Raw genomic sequence first — 25656 nt, 5'->3', positions numbered from 1 at the left:
TGTGGCAAAACGCAGTCATTACTTCAAAACCAACAGCAATGGCAAACGGCAGAGAAAATAAAACTCACCAAACTCTTACCACAAAACCAAACCCGCAAATGAAAGAGTGGAGGAAGTGACTGTCTAAGTAACATTTCTCTAAAATGCCCAACTTCTGCCTCTCCACAAGAGACAGATAACAGAAGAAAACCACCCATGGAGTCAGAAAATGCATCATCCCTTGTTCTCAGATGAATCCAGGCTGCTAACAGTGCTGATACTTTTAGAAAACCAAAGACAAGGAATCTCAGGCTTAAAAAGAGCCTGTCAGAATGTGAAATGATGCCCTTTCTCCCTCCTTGACAGTGTAAACTGGTTTGGCTCAAATTATGTCCAATTAGGACACAGTGAAAATGAAATACACAGAAGCACAAATTCACAGAGACGCTTGCACCCAGGCACGGCCCCTCCGTCCTCCGGCAGTGCGGACAGATTGGAATGGACACGATGCGATACAATCATTAAACATCTCTCCAGCTTATTTGCTTGCAGTGTGTCTCAATAATGTGTTATGAGGTGTGTTTGTAATTGGCTACTGCCGATAGCGGTCCTTGAGAGCGAAATGGAGTGTGTCTAAATGCAGACAAAGCTACTTAGCGCACCAGGACAAGATGGGACGCTCCTCACAAGGTCCAAATGGGATGCTCGGGGCTTCTTCCACCCCTAGCTTGGGAGCGAGAAAAAGGAATAATCTGTCTCAATTTTCTCAGCTCCAGAAACAATATTTATAAAATAGAAGGTGGTTTCAGAGCTCATTTATTTTCCTGGTTCACAGTACCCACTCTCTGCTGACATCATTTTCTAACCAATTTTATTTCCAACAATCACAGGAACAGCCTGAGTTCTACTTGAAATCGTTAAAAACAAATCCATTCTTTCCTTGTCTTTGAGCCCCATCTCTTTTTTAAAAAAATGGTTTAATTTCTGCACTGCCTTTCTTTGAAACAACATTTCAGGTGTCTGAAGAGCCAACTCAATCCTTCTTTCTCCCTGTCTTCCCTCCTCAATCTCTTTAGTCCCTGTAAATGCAAGAAGCACACAGATCCCTCCTCCTGGCCCCCATTTCTAGACACTCCCTTTGTTGGCTAATCAAGTCAAAGGTGGCCTACCTGTAGTGACTCCAAAGGACACATCGTCCACACAATAGGCATCTTGGAAATTGAACAGGCCAAGGATTTAAAAAGTCACAAAAAAGAAAGAACCCTGTTTCTTACCCAGAAGGCAATCTTTAATGAGCAAAATAAAGGCAGAACAGGAGCTACCAAGCCTGGTTCCGGCTTCCATGAAAACTGTGGCCATATGCTGGCAGAAGGGACAGTTAGCGCTGTCTCCCTTGGCCTGAGTGCTGGGGAAGGAGTGACAGCACATGCGCTAGATGTTAGCCACCCCTTGCTGTGTCCTTCCCCTGGCCTCCCAGTAGACGACCATGGGAAAGAAGACGTGCTTTGTCCTGAGGGGAAGCCATGTTAGCCCTGGCAACCACCACATTTTTTTCTTAAGTGCTCAGAAAACCATCTGTTCAAAAATTGGGAGGGATTGATGTCAAGCTGACTGGTCTTTTTCTCTGAATGGGAAAAACTGACTCTGCAAGACTTATATCAACTCTCACATAGGCACTAGATTCATGAGGGAAAAAAATCTGCAAGTCAGATTTTCAAAGATATGACTCAACCTGACTCATGTGGATTAAGGGACCTTGGACTGTAACTCCAAAGCCCTGGATGACTTGGGGTCAAGGACTTTAGTCCTCCCTCATGTGTGTAGCCCATTTGTAAGACAGAGCTAGACAAGCCGACCCTCTCCCTAGAGTCTCCCAGCAGAGCCAGAGAACTGAAACCAGTGAGCACCCCAGAGCCTCAAAGGTGCAAGCTGGGCTGAGGCAGAAAGTATATGCTGTCCCCCTGCTTCCGCTCCGAAGCCCCAGGGAACCGTCCAGGCTGCAGACGGGGAAATGCCATCGCTGAGCTGCCTGGGATTCTGCAGTCGCAAGCCCCAAGGACACCAGGATGGAGGCCTCCCAGGGCAGCTACCCTGAAAGGCTTCACAAGTCTCCGGGGCAAAAGGACCTGGGCTTACACTTTTATTCCCACAAGGCTGAGTTCATCCCTGGACGCACAACAGATATTCATCCTAAACACGTGTAGAATTTAATCTGTTCACTAAATCAACGGCAGGAAAGCCCCTCTCTGCTGGTTCCCAGGCTGGTTTGACTGGGACAGCGTTCCTGTCCACCCCGTGTGGCTTTCACCCAGGACTTCAAACCACAACCCATCAAAGCAACAATAAACTATAACAAACTATCAAGGACTACGCAAATCCCACCCCTCTGGAGACTCCTGAGCTGCACCCTAAGAGTTTTTGTTTCCTTTTAAAATGAGGTGAGATGATGCAGGTAAATAGATGTTTGCTTAAGACTTTTTTTCAAAGGGCCTTATCTGGCTTTCTTCACTTGTCTATGCAAGATGAGTTTCAATTTGACCCTCTCCTCCTCTGTATCTATTTTGCTTCTCTCTCATGCCTTATTTACTGTTTATTTTTTAAACAGGCCGCCAGAAGCACCGGTACCAAGAGCACAGCCTCTCACGCGGCTGTTGCCTCCACCGACAGGGCTGGGCGCCTTCTCTCTCTGTAGCTCTGTGTATTTGCTTCTTCTCTTTTCTTCTTTGTATCCCTCCTTATTCCTCAGAGGACCTGAGCTCCTATTTCAGTCCAATTCTGTAAAAGGCTGTCCTTGGAGACGGCCAGTGGTCACATTCTGCCCATTCAGCAGAAGGTCCTTGAAACATTCCTCCCCGCGAACCGGCTCCAGGGTGCAGGGGAGCAAACGTACCGAGGTTGCTTTCTTATTCTGATCGCTGTTTGAGCAAATTCTGGGCAAAAACCTATGCGTTTCAGCCACACTATCACATGGGAGTCAGGCCTCCGACTCAGCTAATAAATCACGGTGGGCGTTTTTTTTTCTTTTTTTTTTTGCGTTACGCAGGCCTCTCACTGTTGTGGCCTCTCCCATTGCGGAGCACAGGCTCCGGACACGCAGGCTCAGCGGCCATGGTTCACAGGCCCAGCCGCTCCACGGCATGTGGGATCCTCCCGGACCGGGGCACGAACCCATGTCCCCTGCATCGGCAGGCGGACTCTCAACCACTGCGCCACCAGAGAAGCCCGGTGGGCATTTATTGATCTGTGACCTTGAACAAGTCACTTAGCTTCTCATTCCTGCTCTTTATGTAAACTGGGGAAGAGGCTGCCTAACACAGAACATTGGATGGAGAGTAAACGAGATGTGTGGGACGGCACCAGGCACAATGTTTTGTAAGGAACCAGTATTTAATAAATTCTGAAAAACAGGAGGATCTCTTGAATTCTTCATGAGCTAGTTTTTGGGACAGGCCACAGTCTTCAACGCAAAATGGCCAACATTCACGACCTAGGTCATATTCCAGTTCTCTGCACTTGAAAGGACATCTGATAACATCTTGGCAATGAATTTCCCAGCAACCCAGGGTCCACCTGGCTTTCTGTCCACTCTGTGGAACAAGATCCCGTGTCACTCTCATGGTCCACAACACCACTGAGTCTGTCCCTAATTCTACTTCAAACCTTCTCCTTCCTGCCACCCCCAAATTCTCCCCTTTGATCTTCAGGCTACACCAAGTCTTCTTTCCTCTGGTTAGAGAACCCCATCTCCATATGCTTCTGGAACTCTTACTTTGTGATGGACTAAACCTACCAGCCTCTAAATGACCCCATAAGGAAGTAATTTTGGTCTAGAAAAATTAGGCTAACACAGCGGTATTATTATATGCAGCTACTATAAAATCACAGTAACACTTCTCAATGCAAAGAAATTCTTTCAACACCAAAGCAAAACCCCCTCTCCTAGAAGGTGACAAGATACAAAAGTCAATGCAAAGACTCTATCTTCTCATCTTCCTCCTAGAACTGAATTGCTTTACAAAGAAACCTAAATCTCAAACAGAATCTGCTGAGAAGTTTCTGAAAATTCACTGTTGAAAATTCAGGAGTTGATGAAGGAATTTTGGACAACGGTCTTGAACGTGCCCCTGCTGACAGTTGGAGTTGTTTCACTCAATGTCTATCTAACTAACTGCAGGTTGCTGTTGTGAGCCTGGCAGCCGCTGAGGCCAGCACACGGGTGTGGTCTGGAGTCTGTGATGAGAGAGACCTCAGGTCTTGCAGAGCTGGGTGGAGAAAGCTGATGCAGGGCTGAAAGAGAGCCTGGAGAGGAGCAGCAGAGAGGCAAGCTCAGAGCTCCCAAATCCTGTGGGCAGCCTGGCCCAGAGTGGGATGGACCCCGGGAGGAATGCAGCTCAGCTGGCGAGAGTGTTCAGAGAGGACTTCCTGCTCTGTAGCCCACAGGAAGGACTGGAAGCTGAACAGGCCTGCCAAGTCCCCTCTAGCCTGAAGCCAGGGTAGCTCAGGGGTTCCTTCTTGTGTCTCAGGGAACTGACTACCTGCCAGGTGGAACCACACCAAAGTACAGGAGCAAAGACTGTAATACCGTCACCACTCTCTGCTGCTCTTACCTGAAGGCAGCTGGTCCTGAGGCTCATCCAGTAGACAAACATTCCCCATAGAGGGGACCAGGAGGCAGAGAGATGAAGGAGCAAATCACTTAGAAGTGGGAGCTGCTGGAGGAGGCAAAGGACAACACAAGCAACACAATAACAGCACTTAATGATGCTCAACTACAACACCAAACAAAGACGACTTTCTGGAACTAAAAATCATGATTTTCAAACTAAAAAGCTCATCAGATGAGCTGAGTAAATGGACGGTCACTGTACCAACCTGAATCAGTGGCTCAGAAGAGCAAATAGAAAAAAGATATCACAAGAAGAGCAAAAATACAAAGAAATAGCAATCGGGGCAAAAAAGATATTTGGATAACAGATCTATTCGGAAGACCTAATTTGTGCGTAAGAGTAATCCCAGGAGGACAAAAACGAACAAATAAAGAACAGACAAGAATTAAACAAATGAAAGTAGAGGGCTTCCCTTGAAGTCTGCAGATGGAACTGAGCTTCTTGCAGGAGTCATGGGAAAGGACATACCCCAAAGTATGTTCCTAAGTTCCAGAGATAAGGAGGAAATCTCACAGGCTGCCAGACAGAAAAAACAAGTGACTTACAAACGAAAAGCAGTTAGCTATCAAGTTTCCCTGCCATCTGCAAAACGGGAGTCTAGAAGACAGCAGGAAACCAGCCACAGACCGCCAGTCATCGAAGGCAGCGGTTATCCACCTGTCTGATTTGTAGAATATTTGTGGATATGCAAGGGTTCATAGAAAATATAACCCACATACCCCCTCTAAGGAAAATACTCAGGTCAAAAAATGAATGAATTCAAACAGAAATCTCAGGATGAATGAGATGAAAACAGTGGTGAGTGATGAACCATGCAATTTGCACGGCTGAATCTAAATAGATAGTGTAAAGTGCTGGAAACATGTAACAAAAGGGACAAAGAAGAATACTTGAAAAAGAAGTGGCACTCTGCAAAGAAAAACTTGCCATTTAGCTCTAGAAGTGTTAAATTATCTTAGCAAAACCTAGAAATTAGTGGGGGTGGAGGTTGGGAGTAAAAGCCTTCTAAAGGTCTGCCAGATTTCAGCGTAAGAAACAGTAAGGAAGTAAAAGTGCTCCTAAAAGGCTCAATGTATCAGACTGAAAATAAGTGAATAAAACATCTTTGTGGGGAAAACTCATCCATATCTTGTTTTTATAGAAATATCTATTTGAATGTCCTGAAAAGAAAGGTAACTGTCAGTGTTGACGGTATAGTAAGATATCTGCATTTAAAAAGGAAACAGAAGTTGAAATAATGACTGGCCAAACTAGTGACAATAATAAAAAGGAGAAAGAAAAATAAATAGTAAATATTCGATATATCAATTATTTCACTAATTATGATAGGCTGAATATTCCTATTCAAAAATGACCATTTTCAGGCTGGACTGAAAATTAAAAATAGGTGTTCAAGGGAGTCAAGGGCTACCATCGAAGAAATCAGTATAGTTTCAGAGCTGAGTTTTTATGTGCCCATTAAAGGACAGATATGTCAAAGTTATTTAAACTATTATTTTAACTATTTTACATTAAAAAGAAACACAAATCTCCCTAATTCATTTTATGGAAGCAGTATATTCTTAAATCTAAACCTTGACAGAGTACCAAAAAAAAAAAATCTATAAATTAAGCTAATTCATGAATATAGCTGTTAAAATTCCAAACAAATGCCAACAAACAAAATCCAGTAGTAAAAATAAAAATAAACTATAACTCTAGAGGGTTTATCCCAGGAAAGCAAGGAAGTCAAAATATTTCACTGCATCAAACAGAAACATTATATGACTCAATCAAAATATAATTAAAAATACAAAATTATTTCTAATAAAAACTTGAAGCAAAACAGGAAAGGAAACCACTACAATATGGTAAAGAATATTTCATAAATGTGAACTAGTAAATAGTGAAATACTACAGCCATTTGCATCAAAAGCAAGAAAAGAGTCTTGTATTGCCATGTTATTTCATTTTGAATGTTCTCATGAAGGTGACAAAACAAGATAATGAAATAATCAATCAATAATCTTCAGAAAGAAGAGAGAAATTTAACTCATTTTGATAATGATATGATTTTATACCTGGAAAATCTAATGGACTAATTAACAAGTAACCCCTAGGTTTAATAAGAAAATTCTGGTAAAAAGTATGATATTGATATAGTAAGAGAGAAACAGATCAATAGAGCAGAGTGGAGTTCCCAGAACTAAAACCCATTGTTTAGGGGAAATAAATATATGACAAAGGTGGTATTTCAGTTAGTGGAGGGAATGATGGCTTGTTTAATTAATGATATTGACACAAATAACTATCCATTTGGAAAAAAATGGAGTTAAATCTCTACCTCGGACTAGAAATAAAAATAAAATCCAGATGGACTTAAGATTTAAAAGTTTTTTGAAATTCATGTAGAAGAGGAAATTTAGGATGTTCTATATACAACCTAGTAGTTAGGAAGATCTTTTTAATAAGACAGAACATTCATTAATTTTTTTTTTTTTTTTCTTTTTTTTGCAGTACGCGGGCCTCTCACTGTTGTGGCCTCTCCCATTGCGGAGCACAGGCTCCGGACACGCAGGCTCAGGGGCCATGGCTCACGGGCCTAGCCGCTCCGCGGCATGTGGGATATTCCCGGACCGGGGCACGAACCCGTGTCCCCTGCATCGGCAGGTGGACTCTCAACCACTGCGCCACCAGGGAAGCCCCACAAGTTATTTTTAACTTCGTACATCATGAGTATATTTCCATGCCCACTGGGTCAGGTACTTTCCTAGTCTAGCTTCCCAAGAAGATAATTTGGAGAGAGGCATGGTGGACCAGTCACACATCTCAGGGAACACCAGCCGGCCATCAGCCTTTGGTCTACCTGGCATATATATAAAGAAAGAAATCTCCCAGGCCCTGATCCCCATCCACCCTCCTGGTGACACCAGGCAGGATATCTTCACTTCTTCATTCCTTGAACGAATGCATACAGACTCAGGTCTTCTGGACTCAGAAGACGTGACTATTCTACATGACTGCTGGTCACAGCCCTGCCGAGACCTCATTGAAGAGGATGTAGGTAGAAAAGATGACTTCACCACGGGGCATTTCTCTAAGAGCAGCTACATGAACTAAAGATGAAACTAGGTGGTCAAGAAAAGCCAGAACCAGCCTTGGTGAGAAATAGAGAACATAAACAGCAACTCTCATTTAGGCCAGGGAGTAAGAGAAAGGGAATGCCACACTGAAGTTTCCCTGAATTGCCCCTTTAAGAGCAATTAGCGAACTGTGAGCAGTTAAAATCCTTAAACCAAAAATATTTCCTGAACAAAGTCCGCAGTGAGTAGACCATAATATTCCCAACTGAAGAGATCCATTTACTTTCAGACACATTCAATTCTGAAAACAAACATAAGCAAATGGCTTTATTTTCAAACTCTTCCACTGTCTGGGCTGCTCCTGGTTTGCATGGACCTCTGGTCATTCGTGCCGAGTACCACTGCCTCAGGAAGACCTTCCCCACCCCTGCCAACCACACAACTGCCCTTTCTCTAAATTCCTACAGAATTTACTTCCTGTTCTACAGGAAGATATCCTAGATTTGCTAGTACATGGCACTGCTCATGTCCCCAGACTGCACCCTAACACACTACAGGCATGGTAGGATAATGTACCGGGATGTTCATTTGTATTTGTTTTCATTCCACCCACTCACTCCCACCCCAGCCTTGTCCCAGCCCCTAACCTCAGCATACAACCTGGACAGGAAACTCCCTCACTCCCAGGTAAGTGGTACATAAAAGCTGTTTTGAAAGAATAAGTAGCCCAGAAGGTGACGGAAAAAGGGAATTCCTCCAGCTTGGAAAGACAATGAAGGTAACCAGTCCTGAAAGTGGTGGGTGCCCCAGGGGGCAGCAGGGTCCCAGAGGCATGGCTGTGTGGTGCCCCTAGGGAGGCTGGGCCCTGGGCTCTGGGCTCCCAGCATCACAAGGAACCCACTAGCCCGAGAGCAACAGAAGGATGAGAGCTTAGTCAATGATGCTACAGACATGACCATGATGCTCACAAGGTTCTAGGCTCTTTCCACATCACCAGGCAATGAGGATCCTTGTGAAGCTGTGAGTAGGAGAGGAATTCCCCACTCCAGCCCGGGAGAATAGGAGCTCTGAATCAAACTGAATTCAATAAATAGGGAAATGTGGCACCAACTCTAGACCCCAGTTCATGAAGTATGATTCATACTGGCTTTTCGTGAGCAAGAGTTAGTTGCTATCTGATGCAGCGCTTCTCAAATGTTAATTGCACAAGAACCACCTGGGGGGTCTTATTAAGATGCAGATTTGAATCAGTAGCTGTGGAGTGGCCTGAGAATCCGCATGTCTAGCGAACTTCCACCCCTGGCCCAAGAACCACACTTTGAGCAGCAGAGGTCTTAAGGCCAGGGTTAGCAAACTTCTCCTATAAAGATAGTAAAAATGTCAGCTTTGTGGGCCACCTAGTCTCCATCACAGCTATTCAACTCTGCCACCCACGGCAGTGTGAAAGCGGCCACAGACAACACATACCGAGTGTGATGGTTCCCATAAAACTTTATTCATGGACACTGAAATTTATTTATTTATGGACACTGAAATTTGAATTTCAGATAATTTTCACCTCACAGAATATTTTTCTTCCTCGTTTTGTTTCCAACCATTAAAAATATTTTTAAAAACCATTCTTGGCTCACAGGATAAGCAGAGGAGGAGTGAATTTGGGGTTCTGAATTTGGCCCATGGGCCGATCCTGGTCTAGAGTGTCCAACACAGTATAAAAGCCACGATAGGCATCAACTAATTAAAGTGGGGTGCTCAGCCTACTTTTCTATCCTGAAGTTGGTTTTCCTTTCCCGTGATCCTTCCGCTAGTGCTGTGCTTTTCAAACAGCAGATACTTTGGGGACAAGTGGATGCTGGCAAATGTACTTCCTCAAAACTCACTGAACGGCCTTTAAAAGGCCGTCCTAAATCCTTCTTCTTCTAATAAGAGGCCCTGTGGAATAACAGGTTCCTGTTTTAGTGGAAGAGCTTTAAGGAGGAGATGAAACTTCAACCAGTTTTTTGAGCTAACAGAAGAGTGACATGATCAGGGGAAGAAATCAACCTTGCAGAACAGCACCTAGAATATCTGAAAGCAATAGTCTCAAACATTTATCCCATGAACGCATGTGAAGATTCTCTCCATCCCCTTGGCCTCACATCCCCTTTTGACTTAAAGGACAAAAAAGACTTCTAGCCATTTTGCAGCCCATTTCACCATTTAACAGCCATCCCAGTGACACAGTTCTATCTTTCCAGGAATAAACAACACACCTGAAAGTCCAAGAGGGAGACAGAGTTCTAGAGACAGAAGTCGCCAGGCGCCAGCCGGGGGCCACTGCGCCACACTCCACTACTCCCTAAGAATTCGCCCTGGGCAAGAAGGGCAGAACCAGCCTCGGCCGTCTCCTGCATCCTGCACAGCACTTCGCACCCAGCAATGCCCACGTAGGTTTGCTGAATGAACGGAGGAGCCTGACCCAGTGGCCTGGTGCAGGGCAACTGGCCCACTCTGTCTCCACCTGTTCGATAAGCCTGTCTCCCCATGCTGGATGGACGCTCAAAGGGAGAAACTCCTTCAAGGAGCTCCCTGTCTTTCTCAGTTGCCGACTGCCCCACTGGCACCTCGGCATCACCCAGACCTGTATTAGCTCCGCCGCTTACTAGCTCTGTTGACTTGGGCAAGTTTCACTGGATGTTTATGAACCTCAAGTTCTTCACTGGTAAAATAAGGGTAATCAATACATCACCCAAAGATAATGTTCATAAGAGAACATTTAACAACCCGTATGGCTCAGACACTGTTTAATCAGAAAGGTGACAGCCTTAAACACCCAGTATGACTGTACTGGCAAGTCCCAGGTAAATCTCAGCCTGCCTACCTTGTGGTAGGCCTCGTGAAGAATGAATAACTTAACACAGATAGAACACCTAGCATTTCTCCTGAAAGGCAGCCATACACCCCTCTCCCCATGGAAGCCCCCTGGCCTATGATGGTGGCCACGAAAAGCTCCATCGCTAGCGCTTCCTGCAGGACACCTGACAGTCACGTGCACCACTTACTGAGCACATTGCCAGAGCCGCCTCCTGACTCCTACTGCTGCTTTTCCTCGCAGACAACCCAGGGAGCTCCCGAGGGTTCTTTCAGACGGTCCTACCCACAGAGCTCACAGCCACCCTGGGCAGAAGACAGCTGGAATCTCATTCTACTGGGGATACACAGTCAACCCACTTGTAGGAAGATGGCCTACTTGCTGGTAGGTGCTGGTAGCACCCAAACGCCCATCCCATCCTTCTCAAATCAGGAAAGCAAGGACCAAAGCTCAAAGTGCCACAAAAAAAGCAACTGGGTCATTTCTTTGGCAATTAACTCCAGCATATAGTTCACAGAGAAAATTCTACAATCCCTTACCCCTTATAAAGACTCCGTGCCCGTGGGAAAGACCCGGACTCTGCTCTGGAATAACCCCGACTTCTTCCCTGAAAAGAACCAGCACATCTCACGTAGGGCCTTGACACGTGACACTCAGTACATGTCAGAGCTCTCAACTCCTTTTGAGACCAGAAGGAAACAAGAATACAACTTGGTTACAGCTCAGAAAACAGCCATGCTTAATATGACTGGGGAGAATCAGAAGTCTTGGCACAGAAAGGGAAGAAAGGAAATTGCACATAAAAAGAAATGTGTATTTAAAAGTAGAAAATATCATAAATGTGGCTTATTCTTTTTAATATTTATTTATTTATTTTTGGCTGTGTTGTGTCGTGCTGGCTTTCTCTAGCTGTGGTGAGCAGGGGCTACTCTTCTTTGCGGTGCGCGGGCTTCTCGTTGCGGTGGCTTCTCTTGCTGTGGAGCACGGGCTCTAGGCGCGAGGGTTTCAGTAGTTGTGGCACACGGGCTCTAGAGTGCAGGCTCGGTAGTTGTGGTGCATGGGCTCAGCTGCTCCGCGCCATGTGGGATCTTCCCGGAGTAGGGCTCGAACCCGTGTCACCTGCATTCGCAGGCGGATTCTTAACCACTGAGCCACCAGGGAAGTCCCCAAATGTGGCTTATTTATGGTTAATAGCAGGTATTTGTTTTTGGTGCTAATAATCTAATTAGCAGTCAATCCAGTGCATCCTTTATTATCAGCTGATCCATAATTACTGCTCCATGCTGAGTATTTTCCCGGCACATGATAGCTTTCAACTCCTCAGCACAAACAACCAAATAATTGGTGCTATTATGTCGGATACAGGACTATTCCTGTCTGAGGGGTGATATGGAGGGGGGTTACCATTCACTATGGCCTTTGCATTTTCAGCATCTGTTGGTTAACTCCTTACCACGCCCTCTTTCATCAGTCTTGAGGCATGTCGAAAGCACCTTAACATGGTCAAGAGTATGACAGCTTGGAGATTTCCTTTTTCAAAGTTTAACCCTGAGATCAGAAACATCCCCAGTCATCTATCATGTTCACAAGGGATATCAAACAGTGCTGAAAGCACAATCTATTTCTCTTTGAAAGTTTTGTAAAGTTTTCTCCTTGACTATTGCTTTAAAATGACTTGTCCTGGAAGAGATAGCTTCTGATATAAAACTATTTCATCAACAGCTTCTGGTCTCAGTAAGATGTGTGTAATTCCAGGAAGCAGAACCAAAGCGGGCTATAAAGGCAGGTTACTAAGGGGAAACTCTATTCAATCATCGCTTTCAGGAGACCAGATTCCGTGTGACTGTGAAGGGAGGAGAAACCTGGCGTGAGCGTGGTGACGTGGGAAGAAGGTGGGCTCTGGAGCCAGACAGATCTGGATTGGAATCCAGTTCCTCTGCTGATGAGCGGTATGACTTTCGGAAAGTCACTTAACTTCCCTAAGCCTTGATGTTCCTCATCTGAAAAATAAAGCTACTATTGTACAGGGCTGTTAGGAAGGACAGATGTCTGACACAGGAAACACCTGGCACTCATAAGGGCTCAGGTTGTTAGTTCTCTGCTTTTTGTCCTGGGTGCAAAAAAAAAAAAAAAAAAAAGAATAGAAGGTGGTTTGCTACAAGCCACTAGCTTGTAGCCATATAATTCCACTCACTGTAACTAAGCCTCCACCTCTTAACTATAAACATAGGTAGATTTCAGCCCGGAATCACTTACGGAGCCGAATTCCTATTGGCGGTTCCCACTGCCCTGAAGGCTTTCCCGCTGCCTGGCTCTCCTCTGGGATTCCCCTCCCCCAACCAACTTCCTATGATTCAGCAACTAGAGGGTTAACTCTCCACAGGTATTGTACTTTGGGTGGCTGGTACCTGTACTACACTAGTTATTAAACGTCTCCCTGTATGTAAAAGGGAGTAAGAGTTGGGAAATTGGAAAGACCTATCAAGACCTTTCTCCAAAGACTCTCTTATTCAGAAACAGAAGCCAGTGGCTGTAGAAAGAATGAAAACTTCTATGCTCTGACCCCAAAGAGGTGCTAACACCTGAAGTCAGAAGCCACCCACTCAGTTCATTCTTTTTCTTTTTGAACGTCTTATAAAGGAGGCATATACAAACACAAAAAAGCAGGCATTCGATGAATTCTCACAATGAACACACCTGAGTTACAAGCACCCAGATCAAGAAACTGACACAGTACCAATGCCCCAAATGCCCCCCTGCTTCCTTCTAGTCACTGATGCCAACCAAGGGTCACCGTGAAATTGACTTCAAACACCATAGATTAGTTTGCTCTGTTCTTGTACCTTACATAAGTGGAATTCCACAGCCTGAGGGCCAAATCTGGCCTGCCACCTGTCTAAGGATACCCTGGCAAAGTAAGAATGGATTTTGCATTTATAAATCTTTGAAAATCATGCTAAAAGAGGAATAATATTTCACAAGATGTGAAAACTATACGAAATTCAAATTTCAGGGTCCATAAATAAAGTTTTATTGGAACACGGCCGTGCTCAATTTCACTTACATATTGTCCTTCACTCCGCAACAGCAGAGTTGGTTACAACAGAAACCATAGGACCTAAAAAAACAAAAATTCTGAGTACGTGACCTTTTACAGAAAAAGTCTGCCGACTTCAATTTGAGTGCGAGGCATTCGTCAAAATACGAAATGCATTTCTTTGGGATTTATCCCTAGGAGTGAAATGGCAGGGTCATAGGTATACACGTGTTCAGCTTTAGTAAACACTGCCAAGACGTTTTCCAAAATATACACTCAGTTTTAAGAGAAAAGCTAAAACCTGGAGCAGAAGACATAATCTCAGTGTTAAGAGAGGCAGGGAGAATTACACGGTGTTTACCTGATCCAGAATTAAACAAATGATTAGAAACCATCGGGACTTTTGAGTGGAGGGCGAAAATATCAGAGTTCTCTAGGTTTACATTTCTTTTCATTCTTACTCCATGCACACTCTTTAAAAATATAGTCCCCTTTAACGTTGCCACGCTCTGCAGAAATGGACAAGAGTGGTGAAGTCATGCTTCTGCACAGGATCCCACAATAGAGACTGTGTCACTCAGGCCACATCACAAAAGCACCACCATAAGCCCTCCGGGTAGCTTACCCGAATTGCAGACAAAATACCAGGAAGATATTAGCAACCTCCTGCTTTTATGCTGTCGTAAGTTTAAGCACATACACGGGCAGCAACTACGTTACCCACACCCAACCTCCGAAGCAGCCACCGAGAGGCGGAATCCTGGGCCTTCAAGGGCACGACACAGGCAGGGCAACCTCTGTCTTCGAGCCAGGAGGCTCTCAGGTGATGCTGGGTACCTTCCAAAGACACTTCTTTGGAGTCATTCTCCCATACACCTGCCTCGCATGTCAAATAGGATGTACGTCTTGGGTTCTTTCAAATGACGTTTTTCCTCTTAGAGGGGAACTGCTTCTGATTGTTTAAGAACCACATTCATCACGAAAGGGATTCATATCAACGGTTTCTGTCTTAATTGCACAACCCTGTTGACTTCTGAGTTAAGCAGCCTCTTGAATGACAGCAGAGTCTCATTTGCTGCTGTCAAAACCCGCCAGCCAGGGAGAATCAAGGACAGAGACAATGCCGACTAGAGGACTCAGGGGTGGGAAAGCCTCTCTCCCTCCACTTCTCCCGGGACCATGAGTCTGCCATTCCAGGCCAGCACCTTCCCACAGTAGAAAACAGTGTCCTGTGGAATGTTTCTGCTGGGCCTGCGAGTGAGTTAAACTTGGCCTGTCCTGGGAGAAAAGCCAAAGTCCTGTTGGCCCTCTGGAGACCGGCTCTACAATTCCCTTAATCAAACCCTCCGTTCCCTTTTACATGCAGAAAAGCAACACTGGTGTTTTATCAGAGGTACGGAGTCATTTCTCAGCAAGAGCACAAGCTTTTTGTCCATATGAAAATATATACATAACACATACATATATAAAATAGATTTCATTTCCCCTGGAAAAGGAAGCTAGCCAGACGTTGAGTGCGGCCATGATACAAACAGTATATGCTTTACAGTCAGATGAGTGAGTTCAAGGCCACTTACGGTTGGGCGAGCTTGCCAGTCTCCTCCCTCTTATAATCTCAGCTTCATCATACTTCAGAAAACGAGGATAATAATAACACCCACCTCAAGGGGTTGCAGGAAGGATCAAATGAGGCACTTGTGAATAATAACGCTTTGTAAACTGCAAAACATCCCACAAAGAGGTGGAGGGAGGAAGCTACCTCTTATCTTCCAGTTCCTGATTCACCTTTAATTAGTCAGGTCTTTGAGCCAGTGCCTCTGCAAGTAAAGACCACCAGCCCACCATAATAAGGCCATAGGTCGATTCAGCACTCAGCTGGTAGCTATCAACTGCCCATCTATTAACAGCCAATTAGCTGGGTGGCTTAATTAATCCATGGACCATGTGGTCTGATCTCCCCAAGATCCTGGAAAATGAGCCTGAAACAGATAATCCATGGACGACATGGTCCGATCTCCCCAAGATCCTAGAAAACAATGAGCCCGAAACACGGGCGCCAGCCAATTTCTCCATGACCATCAAGGATTTGGGTGTCCATTATGCCCGTGCGTTGCAGCTGTGAGTGATGGGAACATAAATATTGATTGGCTCAGTCTCTCTGTGGCTGGGGGAGGGGGTGGGGAATTAACGATTAGAGTGTTCTCAGAGGAACAACAGGGGCTACATAAATCCCCAGCCTGGACCATTAGGGGGAAACAATCCTTATTTCCAAGCCTTAGTGAGGACAGAGGAAAGGGTCCGATGACCTCTTGGGAGACAGCCTGTCAAGACGGGGCAGTCCTACCTGCTCTGTAGATGTTACCCACGCTTCTCTGGCTGGGAATGAGATGCAAATTGGGTTTAAACAACGGGATCATTAGAAAAGAGGCAGCTGGTGGAGATTCTCTTCGTCTGGGCACTCAGACCCAGTGGCAGGAACATGTGCGTGTGCTGCTCGCCCTGTATTTCCTTGAAAGATCTCTGTAGTTCTCACAGTTAAGAAGACAAGTGACATGAGGAGAATTTAATTATTTTTTTCAAATGCCTAATCTTGTCTCCAGGAAATGGTACACAGAAGAGACTTTGTACTTGAAATTGGCATTGTCCGGGAGATAGTGGTCTGACGGCTCCTTAATTCCTGCCATGAGGGCTCATGCTGATATAAGAGCATCTGAGCAGAATGGCTCAGGATGGCCCAGAGCAGCTACTTCCCTCCTTCGGAAAGAACGGCCTTTGTGTCCAGAGCAGCAGCGAGACAGGCTGCTCCTGACCTTGGTCAGTGCTTGCAGGGAAGTACTGGGTTCCTGCACCTCCAGACTTCTTCCCGGGGCTCCTGACCAAGTGCCCTGTGCCTCTCTGCTCTGGGGCCCCCTGGCTTTCCAGGAGATGTAAGAGGAGGAGGAAGAATGATGAAGGGAGGAGGGAAGCGATGGAAAGAAAAACAGGAGGAAACAGGACTCCCTGAGTGGCACATACATTCCTCCCGCCACAGAGATAGATCTCTTCCTCGCTCTCCCCGTTAGCTTCCTAGTGTTCATTAGGTCCTGTGATGCCAAATGCAAAGACTGCTGCCCCAGAAGGTCATCTCAGGCCATTTATTCTGAAATACCAAAACACCCGAGCCAGCAAATTTCAGGAGCTTCTGCAGAATTCCCCAGGGTGCCAGTGTACACGTGTGTGCATGCGCGTTCTTCAGTATCCCAAGGGGTTCTTTCTTAATCAGTTCAACATCTGAGAACTCGGAAACTGACTTATCTTTTGGTTAATCTAACATTTCTGGTAAAATAATTAAAAGATAAGTAATAGACACAGAGAATCTGTGGTATAATTATTTAAAGCCACGAGGTCTCACTTCAGAATTATTCACAATTAACCCAAAACGACTCAGACTGCTGGCAAGGCAGGGCAAGTGGGAGACAGGCAGTGCTGTAGCGTGCTGCTCCCATTTCACAGTTGAGGAGACTGAGCCCGGAAGAGACTATCTGAGTTATCCCCAGCACTGCCAATGGCAGAAAGAGACACCCGGGTTGCCACGTATTTAAGAAAAACCAGAAGGTGAAACCACACTTGATTATGACATCATGGGAGCTGCCAGGAGAGGGCTGGGCTCTCCATCTTTCAACCCTGGTGAACAGTGTGAGTGTCTGAGGTCCAGACAAGGAGGAAGGCTGACCACCCAGCTCAGGGTCACTGCGGGCAAGTGGAAGAGGCAGCAGCCGGCTGTAGAGGGCACTCGGCATGTCAGACTCCCTTCCCCAAGCAGATGGTGGGTCCATAAATGCTGGTCTCGGGTAGAATGTGCAAAAGTCATGACAGGGTTCACAGACGCTCCCAGAGAGAGGAGCTGGGGATTTTTCCCTACTTTCTAATTCAGATTCTTTTCCAAAAAAATGCATCTGGGGACTTTGAAATGCTCTGGAAGAGTGACAAAACTGTAAACGTTAGAAATTAAACAAGGGCACAGAAACACATTTCTTCAACTTCAAAATGTGTTCCTGGGTGCCTGATAATGCATAAGACTGTTTGGGAAATTTGGGATGGGAGAGGTGTGGGAAAGGATGCAGGCAAAGGCAGCAGACGAGATGGCATGTGAACCAGTCCCTGTAAAACTCCCAGGCCTTGGGTATCAGCCAACGGCAGCCTCATTCTGTCCCTGTTCAGTTAATAAATGACCTCTGATGACTGGAAATTAACACTTTTAAATGATACAAACAGATGAGCAACCTTGGAAAAGGGTAGTCTCTAGACAGGCTGGGGAAGCTTGTGACAGGGACATTAATTTCTCTTTCTTTTCTGGTTTTGCCCCTTTGTCTTCCCTGATTTGAGCAGATATCATTCTGTGCCTCTAGAAAATTTTGAGACAGGGACTCCTGGTCTTTGCTTCCAAAAGTACCAGGCCACTTAGGGGAACAAGGGTTTAGGGAGAGAGAGAGAGAGAGAGACAGCGCTCCCCAGACTGACTCAAAGAGGTTCCCTTCGAATAGATCTGTGGGTCCCTGGGACAGGGCCTGGGGGAGAATGCCAGCTGGGAAAGCAAGCAGGGACAAGGGTGCAACCCAGGGCAGGCCAAAAATGACCCAAGGAGGAGAAATTCCTCTCAGCCTGATGGGACTGAACAGGGCAAGAGAGGAAGCACAGGGGAGCTCAGGGTTTTGGGGTTGGTTTGTTTTTCTAAGCTTGTTGGTATCTAGAAAGCAAAAGCATGCTATTTCTTGAACACCTGAGGCTCCAACCTTCTAGCCTCGTATTTCCCAGCTTCTCACAGCAGCCACATCTGGCCCACAAGGCAACACCATCCCCGCCACCTTCTCCAGGAACTGCCTTAGATGGGAAAACAGCACAGCGTCCAGCGCAGGCACCAGCACACACAGAAATGAATGTTCATGAAGGATGAACGTTCATCAGATAATGAGCTATTTCTGGTCATGCCAGAGTTAAAATTCCCTGGACAGTCTAACATACACCCACTGAGCGTCAGCAGATTATTAGGGCCTCTCTCTAAAATCGATGAATTTTTTTGAGTGGGAGAAATTACCTAATAAATGGGGAATACAATAACAGTGTCATATACATAAGGCATTTGCAATATACAAATATTACAGAAAACAGGCTCTCTTCTAATAGTTTTTGCTATAATTCTAGTACAGCGCAAATACATTTACATGGGCCTGAGGCACTTTATTCAAAGCCTTTACATTTCCAATACCTTCCTCCAAAAGCACCCTCAGGCCTTCAAATTCTGCTTTTACTAAGCCCTAAGCCCCTGGACTAAATTTAGTTTCTTGGAAATAAGAGACAAATTTGCTGGGTTTTTTTTTTTTTTAATTCTGCCAGTTATTGTATAATTCTCCAAGAAGCAAACAAATGATAGGGGAGAGAAAAAAATGGAAGCATTTTTCAGGTCCTTTTTTTTAGTGGTACAGGATTTATTGCTAAAATACTGTTTAAATTAAGGCGTCAAGCTTGTTACAGGATTTTCAATTAGGAATTAGAGCTTTGCTGAATTTGGGGGTGGGAAACCCCATAAAAAATCAAATCAACGTTGAAAAGTCAAACTTAAATCTTTATTTGAGCTATTAATAGAAACAGCCCTTCTTGAAACTAAGGAAAAAAATCCAACTAATTTTCTTAAACCTGGAGTGCAGTTTGGCTTCTCCATATCACTTGGATTGTGACGGAGCATAGGTTCCATTTTATTATCAGGCCCACTTTGGAGATCCCATGCCGGGTGAAGGAGGATGTTCCCTAACACTGAGGAAAGGGGAATAAGGGTCTAGCCCCCCCGTGAAGGCAATGGGCTGCATGGAATCTACAAGTTGGCAAGTCCCCAGCCCAGGAGCCCTCGCCATAGCCCTCTCTAGACCAATCCCTCCACCATTTCAACTTCTCTAAATATTTTTAGGGGAAGGGAGCCCAGTGCTCTTGCTTTAGAAAATAAACTGACCCCCTCCACCACACTGGGAAGAGCCTTAGGCAGAGGACCCCTGGTTTCAGACATGTCCAAGGCAAGAGCTCTCCCCATGACTGTGCAGAAGCATCGTCTAGGAAAACCTAGGGTACTGAACTCACTCAAAAACCAAAAATGTTTCCCTACAATAGACAAATGTCCCTGGATAATTCCTACTGTTGAGGAAACAATCTCCACCCTGGCAAATGATTCCTCAACCAACGGTGCTGCAACCATTTGAGGCAACCCCGCAATGATGCCACAACCTTCCATCACACCCGCCCCACCAGGGTGCACTCTATCCAGCCAGAGGAGCCTCCTCTGCCCCATATGACCTCCCCCAAGGGCAGAGCAGGATTCCCTCTGAAACGGTTTCCCCACAAATTACACCAACCTCCCTGGAGCTCTCCAAAGGCCAGCACCTAGGGATGAGCCATGGAAGTGCTTGGAAAGTAGGTGGGCATCGTGCAGCTATTAACATCCCTAACCTCACCCCATCACCCACTAGCGCAGACCCAGGCATCCACGTGACTTGATGGCATGAAAGGAGCACTTGCGTGAGCAGTTGCCAGAATAATCCCATTCCATTCTTGTCCCGATGCTGCCACTTAATAATAGTCTTGTTGTCTGGGGCCAATTGTTTAACCTCATTACTCAATCTCATCTGCATAAAAGTATGATCTGCCTTATTGTTTGTGGTCATTGTGAAGCTTAAATGAGCTGATATATGTGAAATGGAGTTTGTGAATTTGTAAAGCACGATACAAATGCTAGCTATTGTTATTTCACATGAATGCACATGCTCACACAGGCTTGGTCCACGAGGAACTCAAGAGGAATGAAATCATTCGGCCATATTTACATGGGGCCCACCGAACTACAAAAAAACCCAAGAGACTTGGTATTCTTCATCTAGCTCCCATCCATAGGCTGCCTCAGACTCACATGGAGCCCTTGTAAAAATACTGATTCTACGACCTTCTACCAAATCCACAGAATAATAATCTCTGCAATAAACACAAAAACATGTAAATTAAACGAGCTCTCCAGGTGGTTCTGACACGGAATCAGGTTTGGAAACCCACCACACTCCTTGGGACCTGACATGCAAATTTCCTGAGTAGATCAGTCATGTGAATACAACTGTTCTAGTGCTAAGAAGGACCTCTCTTTGTCTCTCCATCCCGCCCCTCAGGTACATACACACTAAGATACAGAGGGCTGCTCATCCACCAGACACAAAATACACCCACACATATATGAATACACACAACACATATATGTAGACACAAAAAGGCATAATACAGGTGAAAAACAGGAAAAAGAAATCTACTAACAAAAAAGGGTGACCAATAATAAGAATTATCAAGATTTTTGAAGTCTAGAGAATTCATGGTTATAAAGGATACAGAAAATGAGGGAAAAGGAAGATACTAAGACAAAGAGCAAGTGACCGCGCAGCACTATGTCCGGACTTCTGACATCAGACCACTGCCCCCGCACCGTGCCGCTACTCCTTTGTTTGCAATTCTGCCTCAACCAGGAACTTGTGAGAGCCGCCCCCACCAAACGGCAGGGGCACAGTGTACTCATCACAGCCACCCCCAAACCTAGCACAAAGCCTGGCCTGTGGCTGCATTCGATCAATGTGTGCTCAGCGCTCGCCAGGATGAGAAGAGGCCGGAAAAGAAGACGGAAAAAGTGCACAAAGAAGGAAACAGATCTCTCGTCCCAGCTCCCTGGTGTAGACCAGAATAAGCAAGCTTAAGGTAATGAGGTTCAACGCAAAACAGAGAGAGTTCATGCCCCCACGGGCATCATTAACCTCACAAGGAGAAGAATCACCCAGGGAAAAAGACGAAAAGCTCTCCAGATCTACGAGCTCTCCAGATCTCACCCAACTCAGACCTCTTTAGGTCTGAGGTGAGTGAGAAAATTGATCCACTGGGATGAAGGCTGTTTGAAATCATCAGTCTGACCTCATCACTCCCCTGCTTAGTACACCTCCAAGGTTCCCTGGTACCCACAAGGTCCTACCCAACAGGACCGTTACACATCTTCCCAACCTCATCCCTGCCATTGGCCACATGCTTTGACACCAAACTCACCCAGTGTGCTGTGTAATTCCTCTCAGCCTGTTTGGTGCAATTAACCTCTACCTGGAATGCCCTCCCTACCTACTGGCAAACCTACTGTTCATCCTTCTCAACTCAGTTCCCTTATGTCCTCTTCCTCCTCCAGGAAGTCCCCAGGCTCCCATGACGCCCAGTGCACTGGGCCATTGTAGCCCTCAGCACACTGTATGGTCCTGGTCTATGCCTGAGCAGATCCCCCTACTGCAGAGAACCAGTTCTGCATCTCTGTACCCATAGTACCTAGCACACTGCCTGGCACATGGCAGATCATCAATAAATGATTGTGGAATTCAATAGAGCACTGGCAAGATTCCAAAACATAAGTGACCAGAGACTTAGTTAAAAGGCAATCTCAAAGGCAACTTGATATAGTGGAAAGATCCTGAATATCGGAGGTCTGAGTTCAAACCAGTAGCGTCCTAAGGCAAGGTACTTAAAGACTGAACCGGTTTCCTAATCTACGGAATAAGGAGAATCCTACCCAACTCATACAACTACTTATAAAGAAGCACCCACTATGTACCTTGCACCTAGTAGGTGCTCTGCACTGTACTTACTGGGAGCCTCCCCTCTCTCCCCCTTCCCCCATTATTTTCTGTCTCCAGCTTGGGACCGTAAATCTTCTCCAAGGGCTTTTTCGCGGTCGCTGGAGGACCTCTCTGGACCCACTTCATAAACGTTTCCTGGCTGGTCAGGAAACCCCCTGAGGCCTCCTTTTTCTGTGTCCTACAGCCAGGTCTGTGGAAGAGGAGACCGAGGAATAGGGGCTCTGAATAAAGGTAAGACGGAGCCTTGCGGCTCCGCTCATATGAACCAACTGGGCAGGAGTTGGAAAAGCCACTTGGATTCTCATTTCCCCAACTCCCCACCAATACCAAGGCGTCTGTTTTTACAGGCTCTTTAGTGATGTTCAGGGCACATTCAATTCAACTTCCAATGCAGCTGGAGGGATCGAGGAAAATTACAAAGCAGGGGTGGCGAAAGGAAGCAACCGCCCGGGAGGCTGCAGGGCGCTCTCCCGCGCCGCACAAGCGCGCGCGGCGCACCCTCGGTCTCCGGCCTCCCCCGGTCGGGCCTGGCAGCTGAGGCAAGGAAGGAGATCAGCGCGACCACCCGATTTCTCGCGGGCGCCAGCACCTGCCGGCCCTGCCACCCGACCCCACCACCGGCGACTCTCTCGCGGCGTCCACGGACGGCCACCCCCTGGGCTGCTCGACCGTAGTGCCCCCGCCGCCCAGGGACCCCGGCGCGCTGCCCAAGTTGAGAGCCCCCCTCTGCCCGCCAGCGCGCCCACCATCCACACCCACTCCCACTCCCACTTACACACGGCGCGGGGCCGGGGATGCCCTGAGCTTTTTGAAATCCAGAAACATCACACTGTAGCCGCATCCGGCGCCCGGTTACCTGCTCGCAGCACCCAGACCCCAGCCCTGGCTTCCCGGGAGCCCGCAAACCCGGCGCGCGAGCTGCGCGCCCTCCTGCCAACCACTGCCCCGCGCCCGGCGCGCCGCCAAACCGGTACCTTGGGGGTCTGCACTTCAGGTCCCGCCGGCACCTCCAACTTCTTCTTGGTTACCCAGAAGAACAGCAGCACGGTGATCCAGAGAACCCCGAAGATCGGCAGCACCAGGCGGCGAGTCAGACGCCGCATGGTCCCTCTTGCCTTCTCCTCTCGGCGGCGCTGCGCCCGTGGGGCACCCCCTGGCGGTCAGGGTCGGCGGGGCAGGAGTCCTCAGAGCGCCCCGCTCCCGGGAGCGCTAGCCCCGGGATCCGGGTGGAGGGCCGGTGGGATCCTACCAGGCGCCCCGCCCGCTTGGGAGAGAAGAGAGCAGGGGTGGTGGCCACACGGTGCCCCGAGGCGCGGCAGGGAAGGGCCGAGGGGCAGCCAAGCTGGACGCCCGCTCCAGCCGGAGAAGCGCGGTGGCCGCAGAGATGCTTCCCGCGCCGCCGCCGTTGCCGCCGCCTCGGCAGCCGCCGCGAGGGAAACTGACTCGAGCTGTGGGGAGGGAGGAATCCGAGGCTGTGCCCGGCACCCCGGGAGGAACACGACGGGGGAGGAACAGCGAAGGGGGAGGGAGGGCCGACAGACAGACCGACTCCGAGGGAGCCCGGGCAGGAGCAAACGGGGCTCTGAGAGGGGGCGCTATCGCCGCCCGCCCACCGAGGCGCCGGGTGCTGTTCTGGGGTCGCCCACGGCGAGCCCTGGGCGCAGCTCCCGGGCCATACTGGGATGGGGCGGGGCGGGAAAGGTGCGTCCCCGAGACCCGCCACCCCCAGCTGCGAGCTGGGATCCGAGAGCCAGCCGGCGCCAGGAGGAGCTGTGCTTGGGAGGACTTTCCGGCTCGCCGCCGGGGTCTGCACGTGGCGCTCACAGCCCGGTCCCGCCCTTTGGGCTCCCGCCCTATGGGAGCTGACGCTGAGACCTTGGGCCGCTGGCGGGGCTACTGCCCCACCCGCAGGCCACGCTCCTGGCCGCTCAGGGCCAAGGCAGAGTTCAGCCAGCTCCCCAGGGTGCTTCTCTGCCTGCCTGCAGCTGCCTGACAACTTTTTCTGCTTAATGGAACGCTGAGTTGGTCTAAATTTAACTTTAAAGAAATCCTTTTAAAAATTAAGGTGTAATTATCTCCCGTAAGTGTTTTCTCTCCCTATAAGGACCAGGGCTCTGTGCTTGCAGAAAGGGGGTGGGGGATGGAGTCCAAAGCTGGGTCAACCACATGGGGTTCTTGGAAAGTGGTTTTGGGGCAGGGGGGTACTGAGCACAGAGGGTTATCTTTCAAAAACCCCTTTCCCCAAATGCCTTCTGGAAGTGCATCCTCCTTCCTCCTGAAGATTAAAACTACTTGAGTCCAGAGGCAGAGCAAAGTGTGAATTGGATTCCCGTGTGGGTCTCAGCTAGGCTGGAATGATGGTGATATCACTGGACTAGGGGTTCCTGGCCCGGGTCAGCCACACTAGCTGTGTGAATCTTGGGGAAGTCCTTTACCTTCCCGGAGCCTTAGAGATTCCTCATCCGTAATATGGGGATGATACTACCTCCTCTGACAAGTGAATGAATAGTTGTGAAAACTAAATGCAAGGTGCTGGTGTTACCTGATCATCTCATCCCTCAAAGAGGGAAAGAAAGAAACCTTGCTCTCCCTGGAGAACAGCGCCCTATCATGTCTGCCGCCTGAGTTGGAGGGATGCTTAGCTCATCAAGTTGCCTGGGGAGGTGAAAGCTGCATCTACTACTGCAGCCATCATCCTCCCTGCCTCTCCCTACAGAGCTCAGCGTGGGGAGGTAGCGCAGGTGTAAAGCACGGCTCCAGAATTCACTCTCCAGTAAGATGGAGTCAGCAAAAAGTGCAGTCAGAAATGGAGGAATCTGCTGAAAACCCCTGTGTTTGGTACCTTGTGTTTCAGTCACAGGGCAGTCCTTTCTCGTAGCCCCAGAGTGTTCTCGGCCAGGCTATAGATGAGAAGTTTTTGGTTGGGAACAAAGGTGGAAATCAAACAGCCCAGAAAAGCTGAGCACTCTTGCCGGCCCATCTCAAGATTCAGCTGAGCTCTCAGACCATCCCACAGAACCCTGGGGATGGTCTAGGATCTCCCTTTATTAGAACTCTGAAAGGTTGAGGTAGGCTTCCCAGCCACTGCTTTGGCTGGGCTAAGGTCCAGGTAGATCATGGTCATGGGAGGGGTGGGGGCAGCAGCAAGAGAACCCCTCTCTGCAGCATCTTGAGCTTCCTGGATCCTTCCAGGAGCCTTACCCTGGACCTGCAAAATGCTCTGCAGCAGGCTGTGCAGGGGAGCCCCAGGCAAGCCGCTGAGGCGCTGTCGGCTCCAGGCTCCAGGCTCCAGCGCTTTGTGATGCTGCTTCTGAGTACCAGATGGCGAACAGTTACACAACACCACCGCCGAGCTTTAGAGATGGTGCAGCACCACACCACCTGCTGCTGA

The 25656-nt window shown here is 47.6% G+C and overlaps 1 protein-coding gene across 2 annotated transcripts in view; it reads right to left on the bottom strand.

Annotated features, from left to right (window-relative positions):
* GALNT14 (polypeptide N-acetylgalactosaminyltransferase 14) overlaps positions 1 to 23979 on the bottom strand; it is a 232100-nt gene extending 208121 nt beyond the window's left edge. The window contains exon 1 of one of the 2 annotated variants that reach the window (XM_033425224.2): positions 23240 to 23979. In XM_033425224.2, coding sequence (XP_033281115.1) covers positions 23240 to 23368 — 129 coding nt within the window. In that variant the 5' untranslated portion in view covers positions 23369 to 23979. The remainder of the gene's footprint in view (positions 1 to 23239) is intronic. The other variant, XM_004268185.3, reaches the window with a different exon arrangement.
* Positions 23980 to 25656: the final 1677 nt, after the last annotated feature.

This window comes from Orcinus orca, chromosome 13 (assembly GCF_937001465.1).
Source record: "Orcinus orca chromosome 13, mOrcOrc1.1, whole genome shotgun sequence".
Classification (NCBI taxonomy): Eukaryota; Metazoa; Chordata; class Mammalia; order Artiodactyla; family Delphinidae; genus Orcinus; species Orcinus orca.
This window is presented reverse-complemented; position numbering and strand designations above follow the sequence as displayed.